This window comes from Olea europaea, chromosome 1 (assembly GCF_002742605.1).
Source record: "Olea europaea var. sylvestris chromosome 1, O_europaea_v1, whole genome shotgun sequence".
In the NCBI taxonomy this organism is placed as follows: Eukaryota; Viridiplantae; Streptophyta; class Magnoliopsida; order Lamiales; family Oleaceae; genus Olea; species Olea europaea.
Genome location: NC_036237.1, coordinates 5,716,391 through 5,727,897, shown reverse-complemented (window position 1 = coordinate 5,727,897; position 11,507 = coordinate 5,716,391). Strand labels below are relative to the sequence as shown.

Genomic DNA, 11,507 nt, shown 5'->3' with positions numbered 1-11,507 from the left:
CGACCTTAGTTTCCGAATGTCGTCATATATTTCATGAGACCTACCTTACTACTATAAAATCACTACAATTACGATAAATTTGTGGTTATTCTTCAAATCGTTTTCCATTTTTATTCAGTTCAACCATGGTTAACTGACCGCAGTGGATTCTAAAGTTTCTATCAGAGTGGTATTAGCTCGAGTCGAGTTGAAAATACTCCGGGAAAAAAAAAAAAAAATCACGTTTTCTATCTTAGCCCTAAACTAATAACAATGTAATTATTATTATAAACAATACTAATTTACAAGTAATCAATCGATCGAGATCTAAGGACACCCTCATTTATCGCAGACAGAAGCCTCGGCCACAAAATTGATCCTACGAGAAAAAACGAAGAAAAAGACTAAAATGCATGCAATAGTGGTCATCTCCAGGAACAAATACTCACAAAATAATACCCAAATTTGGCAATTTCAGTAGAATTGGATCAGCTTCTGGCCTCCATAATTCTGCTACTAGAATTCAGTCTGCAATGATACTTGAATCTGAACTCTGTAATAAAAGCATCTGTATGCCCATTGGAACCTTAGCCGGGCAAAACCTCAGCCAAGCGGTCCTCTGAATCAGATGGAATCTCTCTCCCGGGAACCTGGACCTTTAGAAGATTTGTATACCTGTTAACAAAAATGATAGTTTAGTGACTATAGGTGAAAGTTATTCGCCGGATTCAGTTTCATGCTGCTTGGCTAACTCACTCTGCAGACGTGAACAGGTGCTTGTGCTCTGCAATGAATGCAAGCAATGCCTGGAAAAGGTAAATCCAATGGTTTTTGTTGATTACAATATGAATTTTCCAGCTTACAATAAGCGAGCAAGGAATGGGAAGAGAGGAGAATTTAAATTTGAACCGATAGCAACGGAATTCTCAGATTTACCTCAAAGGGCATGTTTAACAACTCATAGTAAGTACGGACACGATCTAATCTCAACTGTATAGCTTCATTATCAATCGAAGAGATAGCAGCTAAAGCCTGGAAAAGATCAGAAGAATTGATAAATATGCAGTTCATGGGGACCATAATGAATCCAAAAATCATAAAGGACATGACAACGTTTGTATCTCATTTCACGAAAAGAAAGAAAAGAAAACGAAAGCATAAATGCAACCATGGCGAAAAGGCATTCCATCTGATTAAGATGGTAGTTCCAATATTTGTCTTTAACCTTTCATTTTCTCAAAACTTGTTCTTGTACATGTAGCTGGTTGTCAGACAATTTTAGGTATGCTTGGAGGATTTTCTGCGTGAGGAAAAAATAAAGTTTGGGCACGGGGATATGGTTCTCCACAAATTTTGAAAACTACATTCAGATTAATTTAGGATACTTCGGGGATATTTTATCTTCTTTCCTTTTTGTTTCTTAAATTCATTTTTTTCATTTTAGGGTGTGATTGGGTGGGGGGTTGAAGGATCTCCGCAAGTTTACGAAGAAACTTCTTTGCTTGTAAATCTGTGTGACCATCTGATACACGTTACTAATAGTTTGAGCTGTTGAACCGCTCATTAAGCCCCTGTTTGATGGGAATTAAAATTAGATTTGATAGAAGTTTTTGAAATGTATGATTGAAAAGTTGTGTGACCCATGAAATATGTGGTTAATATTAATTATCTGACTTTTACTTAAATTAAAATCTGATTTAAGTCAATACCAAACAGGGGCTAAAAGTTCCCGTTCTTTGTTATTTCATTTCAATGACAAAAAGTGAAGCTCTAATCCGTGCATGGCACTAGGTTTAATATGTGCTTAGTTGAATAAATTCAACAAGTTGGACTGTCACGTGGATCATTTTCTATTCAAAGAATGGGTGTCGAGGCTGGACTTAGAAGTAGAAAATCAGAGCATAATGTTTATGATAGTTTCTACTTTATGTAAATGCAAATTAATAACAGCAGGGAGAAAGTAGGGGAGACAAACTGACCTGTTCCAGTGCAATTGAATTACGGCATATCTGCTGAACACCAAAAAGGTTGATAGATTTTATATCAACCAAAGCCTAACAGAAAATAATTAAGTCTTTTGTCAGGAAGGATTCTAAAGAAGGTATTCTCAAGGATTCAGAAGAAATTTGAATACAAGGAAAATTTTGCCAGACAGACCTTCATAAATGCATTTGCTGCAATACTGCATATTCCTCCAAATATGTAATTCCGTTTCTCTCCCGCAACAAAAGGTGCCATTTCCTCATCTCGACGGGTTATCTACAATACATGAACAGAAAAGTTGACAAGCAAGGTAGAATTTTTAAAAATTGAGAGCGCGTATTCAAGAAATGGAAGTATAATTTAAAAAAAGTAGCATCTTCCTTCCCTTAAATTGATTATAAGCATTCAAAAATAAAACCAGCAGATATGGCAGGGATGTAGAAGACGAAAAAAGAAAAAAAGAGAAATACGAGTCATGAAGTTCCTCTGATCAATCATTACAGTCCTCAAGTCTAGACAGGGCAACAAGCATCTTTCTAAACACTTTTTTGAAAGGTTTAAATACCTTTAAAAAAAACAAGATGCACAACACAGGCAAATAATATGATTTTTTTTATTGATTCTGATAGAGGAAAATTAGCAAGAACTTCACAATTAATATGATTTTTTTTATTGATTCTAATAGAGGAAAATTAGCAAGAACTACGCAAAAGAATTCTTCCATCAAGGGCATAAGAAGACTACTCACTATTAAGGAAATCAACAGGAAGACTTGCATCACATAATGGTGGTTCAGCTAGTCAGTATGCCGTATCAAACAAATCTAGTTGGACCCATATGCTAATGAATTTGTTTGAAAGCTAGAAACCAATTTGTTAAGTTACATGGGGATATATTTGTTGAGTTTTCTAAAAAAAATATATATCATTCCATTTTTTTTCTTTGGGTTTTGATTGAGTAAGGAGTGCCAGAAAACCCTTATATCCAGAAAATGTTCTGCTATAATCAGAAGACAATTGACAGCAAGCGCAGAGTGATTATAAAGCATTTGTGTACACTGTGCTCTGAATTTTTGGCTGCCAACTGTAAGTTAGCAAAAACCTCCTCATTTGAACATCAACTCTGGCATAATTCAAATCAGTGTACATGGTGCTTGCATATTCCAGGAAAATAAGTTATAATAAGGTCATGAAGATATATTTTTGACACTGGCGCTGGGGAAATGAAGTTTGGGACTGTTGGATTCTTTATTGCGATGGAAGGAAGGATTGAGCATTTAAGGAAAAACACACACACATTTGAGCAATGAAATTTCCCTCAAAGTAATTATTTTTTGTAAGATCAATCCAAGAGAAAAATATAACACTCTACATTAACTGAAATCAAGATATTTCCTTTTTCTTCTGAACTAAAAAGTACATCAACGACTTCAAGGAATTTGAGGAATGCCAGCTTCTTCACGTACCCAGAGATAATAACTTTGTCAGGTACCAATAATTGACAACAAAGTACTAAATACAACTCACCTGGGAAGTTAATGAAATAACAAAATCATCAGGCTCTTCAGCATCTTGGTCGTCTAAATATTCCCTACTCGTCATTTCCTATACAATTTCAGAGGTTGGTTGCCAATATTATTACTTTTATGACTGTGATTCTCGACTGACCTAAATGTAGATAACAAATATACAAGTCAGAACCTGCATATGGAAAACAGTCTCCAGTTGCATCTCTACACGTAGAACCTTTAGGCAATCAATTGACAATTTTCTATACTCTTCAGCAAACGATGCAAGATCCTTGGTAGGTGCACTACTTGTTCTAGAATGATGGTTCCGCTTCTCTTCTCGCCGATCATGATCTTTCATGGATGAATTCCCAAGCCTATTGGTGAATAAGAATTTAAATGAAAGACACTGATGAATATTCCAAAATGCATTACATAGCCTCTGTTTGGTTTTCATTTTCTTTTCCTAAAATTCTACTTTTTCAAAGTCAAACATTAATTTTAACCATATATTTCATAGGACCCACTTATCAACCACTCATTTCTTGAAAAAGAACAATTTTAGCAAAACAAAAGAAATCCAAACAGAGGCATAGAAGAGATAAACGGGAACTTCAATATAACAATCAAGACATCTATCAATATTTTAACAGTAATTTCATATCACCAGAATCCAGAAACTGATAGTAAATGTTATAAATGTTTATATGGTTTATCAGAATACAGTTAACCTATTTCCTACGTCCCAAACTTTTCCTCCAAAATTTCTGTTTTGCACATCCCCACACACGTTCACCTTAAAATTCGGGTGTAAGGTCTGCTATCATTTACAAGACTTGTACCATGCACTCTGATAGGCAAAAGTCCCCAGTGTTTAAAACCACGAGGGTAATATCTGAAATCAGGAGTTCCAAAAATTGATAAATTGAAAAAATAAAATAATAAAAAAAATCGTTTAAAGGTTGACCAGTAATGGGGGCAAAAGAACATTGAGGAGGGTGGGATATCAACAAAACTGTTACCTGATGGGCTTTTAACACGTTACCCATTACGGCAGCTACAGGTATGATGAAGTTCACTTTATTACATTTCTGCAATATTTACTCCTTTAACAGAAAGCAACCCCACCACCACAAAAAAAACAAAAAAAACAAAAAAAACAAAAAAACAAAAACAAAAACAAAACAAAAAACAAAACAAAACAAAACAAAACAAAAAGAAATGCACAAAAGTTAAAAAGCTCTCCATTACTAATGCAAAACAATGAATCCTCTTCGTCAAATCAATGCCACATATATTGTTTGTCAGAACATGAATGTGAACATAAGAACTCAGACTTGAAATCTGCTCATATTTGCCCAAGTCCTAACGTCGTGAAATTCTAATTGTTGGATGTGGAAAGCAAGAGGGAGAGAGAGAGAGTATAGCAGTCTTAGAAGCATTTTTTATGGTATTTGGTGGACGATCACGACGGAACTGACTCTGTAGTTGAATGTTTGAATTCTTGTAATTTAAGAAGTTGATAATCGCACAATTTAAACAGCTTTGTATTTGGGTGGCACCTCCATGGCGCCTTGCATGATTATCAAAAATTGCCACACAGAACTTCCATAAGGGAACCAAAAGGGGTAACACCCAATCCAGTCATCAAGCATATCAGCTAGCTGATATTATGTTTAACAAAAACATAAATATATGTCTAGAATTGATCTTCTCTTCACTAAAGTGTCGATCTAACATATGTTACATACTATCATGCTCATCGGGACTGAGTTGTGCTAATTGCTCACTATCACAATATAATTCATCACCAATTTCACCTTTTTTCACAAATCTGTAAGATTGGACAACTTGGCCAGTTCACTTGTCCATGAGGGATGAATAGGAGACATTATTCATAAATATCGATAATGCGTGTGAGGCACCTTTTCCTTGTTGTAAGTACTTGCAGGCTAATGAGGACAAGAGGATTATAGAGCATAATTAGGTCGAAGCTGCAAGTTTTAGAGCGTGACAAGTTTCTTTTGTGTGCCATGATTTTCCAATGATTGCAGACCACAATTTTACTACATCTCCCTGTAGACACTCTTTATTTTATTCCTATCATCACCACCTCGATTATTCATCTCAAAAAAATTATGGCACAACTATCAATTGAAATCAACATTGGCTTTTCTAATATCCCCTTGCTGCATGTAAGAATTCACTTGACTAGGTGAGAGATGATCCTTCCCCAGCAGTAATGCTCTAGGCCTCATTAATAATGTTCAAGTAATTTAGGACTTCCAGTATGCAATCTCTCGACAATAATTTTACAATTTCTACTAGGTTACAGTGAGACTTATTATTATTATCAAACTCTTCCAATAACATTTTAAGGTCAGCATATAAGGTAGAGAAAGAGAGAATGTGTTCCAAAGTTACCACTCATAGAACTTACTGCATCTACGAATCAAAATAACATAGTTACAGGTTTAGCAGACAAAGACGTTCTGAACCTTGAAATTTTCACTCTAGTTTTCTTCCTACCGCCTTCACCCTTCATTTCAAACACATCATAAACTGTAGATACTGGAAAACCATTTATAGATTAATTTTTCAGTTAGTTAAGCTTCACAAAAGATAACAATAACTGAGGCTTACAAGTGCAAGATGGAAGAACTTGCCTTTCTATTGACTCTGCAACATACTCCAAAGAATCGCTCAAGGATGCCAATAAAATAAGTTTGTTATCATCACGTATCAAGTTCTCCTGCAAAAAGAAGTTTTCAGGCAAACAAGAACAGAATTTATATAGCAGTAGCATATAATAAGACCATGTATTCTGTCCGCTGTTTGAACTGAACTTGACATATCTCACTTTACATACAATAATTTCCAGTAGCCTTCTCCCAAGGCAATAAAGGGTCCAAAGAGGTAAGAATGGATAATAGCTTCCGAGAGTGTGGTACCTGCTTAATTGGCCTTAAATTCAGTAATATATCACTTAATTCCATTTCAACCTCAATGGTCTCAGCATCAGATGCATTGGGTTCTCTAATTCCCTGGTCAAGTGAATTCTGGAAACATGAACTGGCTGGATCAAGTCGCATCAGATTTTCAACATCATGTCTTCCAATAAGCATGTAGCTTTGCTTCTCAAGGACAGCCTGATATTTCGAGCAAAAAAAACTAATAGATTAAAAGGGTAAGAATGGCAAAATAACTAATAATTGAAGAAGATAATATAGGAACTTCGTGATAGAAAAAGAATATAGAGAGACTACAAAATTGCAATTATCAACGAGTCCATTCATTTGCTTGATACAAAAACTTAAGTAGGACCCAGACCCTGATCAGCCATAAGTTACACTCCATAAAGTTATGCAAAGAAACCTACTGAAAAGAAGGAAGGAGAGTAATACACATGTTTTCTCCAATAAGGCAAAAGCATACAGAAGGCTTAGTCAAATATGTAAAATATGGTTTAAATATAAAAGACAGAAAATAAAGAGTCCATGCCTCCATGTAAGACGTCCGACATCTTTCATATGTTCTTTCCAGAAAAGTTTGCACGTAGTTGATGAGATCACCAGCAAATTTAGGCATTGCTTGAGCCCATCCAAGTACCTAGGCAAATGGCGTCTAGTTTGAAAAAGACTAGATGGAAATGAAAAAACTGTATTCTGTTCTCATGATAATGAAAACCCAAAATGTCTTAGATCAGAAATTAAGAATACCTCTTTTGCTAACAAATCTATTGCCAATAGTCCTTGTAAAACTGGTCTTCCCTTCTCAATTGATGGAGTATAAGAGATAGCTGCATGTGCTCGTGGACGAAATGCAGCTGGGCCTATTCACAATTTTAAACAGAAACCAGAATCAGAAATTGTTATGGTGCATCAGTTACATCACGTAAAGAGGATAGTTCTTCAACATTATCAATCTCCAAACTAATCTATCAAAGAGAGAATAATTCAACCAAGCATAGAATTCATCTTCACCTTTACATAATTACATGTTCATCCTGACAACAGTTCAGGCGAACTGCAGTCCTCGTAATAAAAATTGGCAAAATGATGCCATCTAATTCCATCTCTCACTCTAGATGGTATCTACGAAACTGGAAAGTACAAACTGGAAGAAACATTACTCAGGTAAGCAATGGACATGTCTGGATGTGCTTGAGGTGATGCACTAGGGAAATAAAACAAATACTCTAGAGCAGACTTGGTGTTAAAATTTAAAAGATGTCACTCTTAAAATTATAACAATTTATATGAATAGTGAAAAGATGGGTAGAAGTATCAGCCTTACATTCTCTACTTTCACACAGTCATCTGTAACTTATATAACAGATATTTCGACATGTGCCAAAGGGACATGGTAAAATAATTTTGGTAGATAAGTTAAAAAAAGAAACAAATTGGCATGTTTGCTGAGCAAAACTGTTGAAATTGCTGAAAAAATAGTAATAATCATAAAGACAGGGAAATTGAATTATTTCCAAGAGTCATGAGGTTAACGAGAATAATAGATTTAGAAGCTAAAAAATAAAATAAAAAAATCCTGATAGACAATTGGATAGGATTTATTGTTCTATTTGCTAACGATTTATTTATCACACGCTTTAGCCAAACTTCAATGACAAATTTTTGATTATGCATTTGGGAAAATTTCAACCTGTTAATAAACACAAATGCACACTTGCAACCTGTGGCTTATCATGGTCACGATTGTTCCATGCAACATGGACACTCATTCAAAATCAGGAGGAATGCACGGAAAAGGTGGTATATCAAGTCCTATTCTCACATCTGTATTCACATAGAAACATACACACCAATTTTAGAAACTTCCTACAGTCTCCAAACAACTTTTGGCATCTTCACTACAACCTAAATAAGAAGGATACACAAAGTGCCCTTCTATATGCATGCTTATACTTTTCATCTCTCATACATCTGTCAAAATCTAGTCCCTATGACTTGAACTCTTGGTTTGTCAAATAAATTTAATTCGTTTAACTCCAAAACAAAAGTTACAAATAACCGAATGTAATCTCTTATCCCTTCAAAAAGAGAACCCTCATGCAAGCATCATTGCCCTTTTATTATCTATATCGCCCATCTATTTGTGAAGTCATCACCATGAAGTTTTAATGATTATCATCACCTGGAAAAAACTTAAGAATTCACTTCAAGTAGGGAAAATTTGGGCAGAGCTCCCCAATCTTTCACCTGGGGTAGATATGGGTCCCCAACCTTCAACAGTGAGGTTCTATTTCCCAGCCTCCTTAAATTTGTGAATCTAGGACACCAAATAAACAAAACAGTAACTTTCACATGACTCAAAGCTAAACTACTTGGACCTCGTTTGGCCCCGTTATTTGAAATTTTAATGGTTGGAATGATATTTTTATGAAGAATGTATGATTAAAAAGAAGAAAAAGTTTTGGGATTATGTGTACCATTATTTTATTGGAGAATGTGTGACTGATAATTAGAGAGAAAAAATGAATTATAATTTTAATGGAAGGCCAAACAAGTGAGTAGTAATATCTCTAATACAACTGAAAGAAGCGCAATTTTAACATCTACATTGACGATTTTATTACATAGGGATCCAGATTCATATATTTGAATAGGTTGGGGACCTAGATTCACTTTCAAATGGTGGGACAACGACCATACCACATGAAAGGTTGAGAAGCCCAAACTTTTTCTTTAAATTAAGTAGCAAACAGCAAGACTCACCGATAATTAAAGTGATCAGAGACGGTTCTACAGGTTTGAAACAAGTGCTGATATCATATCTAGACATCTGCGTACTACCATAACAGGGATTCCTGAGGTGGAGGAACCGTTTAATAATCATGGAGCTACTAGGGAGAGTGAGACAATTATGAATTTACAGGAGCAAGGTCTAGAAAAGAATGGAACATAAACATGCAACATAAAATGCACACAGAAATCATTAAAACGGTCAACAGAAAAGAATGATATTCATTAATGCAATATTAACTAAATAAAAAGATATAAGACTTGCTTGATATAGCTTGTTGTACGCCTTTCCGATAATCTACAAACATTGTAGGTAAGAAGTGATCCTTCACAAAGTTCTCCACAAATGTTAGCAATCCATCATTCCTGCAAAATTAAGTGTAACAAAAACAAAGATTTAAAACTACGTTAATTACATATGTATCAGTTGCATCTCAAATAATAGAATGAAGGCGAACTAGAAAAGAGAGAGAATTTAGTGAGGAAAATGAGTTTAAAGGTAAAACGGAATGCAGAAGCAGCTGAATATATTTTCCCCAAACAAAGATTCAGACATCAAGAGCAGTATAAACAACATTCAAACTTGAACTGCTGGAAGGATGAAATATTTCAGAATTGAGACAATTACTCCAACTTTCATCTTTTCTTATTCTAATTATTCATCCCATGAAAGACCTTGTTTGGTTGAACTATAAGCTCTTATATTTCTTTGAAATTTTTTATTGTCCTCGTGTTGCCACTAATTTTAACCAAGTTATTATCAACTCGTAAACCACCTCATATCCTGTACGTGTTACTTGTGCCATCTCAATAATGTTTAATAATGTTTTCCATTTAAGTTTTTATATTCTTGTCACGCTACTCGCAATCTTAACCCCAAAAGTTGAAAAGAAAAAAATTACCAATTGAATTTCTGCACAAATCATTTAATAATTTCATTTCTTAATTACCAGTCCTATTTCATAAAGAATGCAACTGCTGTAAGTGTAGTAATGCTGTCTAGCTGATTTTGATAAAAATACTCTAGATTTTCCAAAATTACGCTGTCTTGCAGGTTTTCACTGAAAAATGTCACATTTTCAATCCAGTATGAGTTCAACTCTGGTACCTCTGAATTATATCGGTAGCAAAATTTCAAACCTAAAAAGCAGATTTAAGTCGGATTAAATAATAACTCAAGCAGCTTATCAACAACTGAGATCTCTCTAAAAAAAAGTACGGGATGATAATAAATGCATTTATTTCCACCAAGCCCTTGATCGGGTGATGCAAAAATCATATCCTCGTTTCTTTTTCGCGAAAGTTAATATCTTTCCGACACCATTTAAATTAGCCCCTCATTCATTCATCATTTCAACCCAAAACAAGTCAACAAGCTAGAGTCATTATCCCTGCAATTTAACTCTAAACTCTAAGTCGTCCAATATTTAGATAAACCCTGCAGACCTTCCAATTTCAAGCAATCCAATTATTCTAATAAAGATGACCCATCTTCCCTCTGTAAATCCTATAAACTAAAATCAAATGTGCCACTAAAATCACTTGTAGTCAGCATAATATAACTAGTCCCACATTAATCTGATATGCAAGTTTATGTTGAAGAAAAGCTAAAAATTATTTCTCTGGTTAGAGTTTGTCTATGAAAAGCCAAACTAGTCCCAAGAATATATTAAAAAAATTAGAAGAAAAACTTTAATAGGTGAAACATAAAACATTTCATTCCTAATCATCTCAAAATGCAGAACTTCATCTCTGTTATACATGAAATATGCAGATTTTCAATAGAAAATAAATAAATAAAACTTGCAACATCAAGAGCTTACTTAATTATTGCAACATTTGCACAAATTTATTAAAATGTGCATCGTCAAGTGTAATAAAGGTGTATGATGTACTCACCCAAGTTGAGAAAACTTTTCAGGAAGCATTGATGCAACTTTATCTGTAAACTGCAGATGAGAGGGGAAAAAGGAAAATTAGAAAATGTCCTTCTGTAGATATAATACCTAGAAAAGTTACCAGCGAAGGTTTACTCTTTCCATCCTCTCGTCCGTACCTGAACAACTGGTCTGTACACAGATGCAGCTAAATATATGCCTTGCTCAGGTAACAATGCAGCAGTCCCATAACCTTCTTGGAGAACACTTGGTCCCCTTCTACTCCATCCTTGGCGAATAATGTCAGCCCCTGAGTAAATTTAATGAATTGCTGGTGCACCTCAGTTTTAAGCTAAAGATGTTTCACACACACACACATATATGGGGGGAGAAAGTGAA

At 34.7% G+C, this 11,507-nt stretch overlaps 1 protein-coding gene across 4 annotated transcripts in view; it reads right to left on the bottom strand.

The window, feature by feature from the left end:
* Window positions 1–208: 208 nt before the first annotated feature.
* Window positions 209–11,507, bottom strand: part of LOC111381959 (exocyst complex component SEC8-like) — a 23,784-nt gene continuing 12,485 nt past the window's right edge. For 3 of the 4 annotated variants that reach the window (XM_023005952.1, XM_023005891.1, XM_023005833.1), the window contains exons 14-27: window positions 11,288–11,418; window positions 11,131–11,180; window positions 9,497–9,597; window positions 7,189–7,301; window positions 6,971–7,078; window positions 6,421–6,618; window positions 6,136–6,221; window positions 3,663–3,846; window positions 3,489–3,566; window positions 2,137–2,238; window positions 1,959–2,033; window positions 916–1,011; window positions 736–785; window positions 209–654 (exon numbers count right to left, since the gene is read on the bottom strand). In XM_023005952.1, coding sequence (XP_022861720.1) covers window positions 567–654; window positions 736–785; window positions 916–1,011; window positions 1,959–2,033; window positions 2,137–2,238; window positions 3,489–3,566; window positions 3,663–3,846; window positions 6,136–6,221; window positions 6,421–6,618; window positions 6,971–7,078; window positions 7,189–7,301; window positions 9,497–9,597; window positions 11,131–11,180; window positions 11,288–11,418 — 1,460 coding nt within the window. In that variant the 3' untranslated portion in view covers window positions 209–566. The remainder of the gene's footprint in view (window positions 655–735; window positions 786–915; window positions 1,012–1,958; window positions 2,034–2,136; window positions 2,239–3,488; window positions 3,567–3,662; window positions 3,847–6,135; window positions 6,222–6,420; window positions 6,619–6,970; window positions 7,079–7,188; window positions 7,302–9,496; window positions 9,598–11,130; window positions 11,181–11,287; window positions 11,419–11,507) is intronic. The other variant, XR_002700463.1, reaches the window with a different exon arrangement.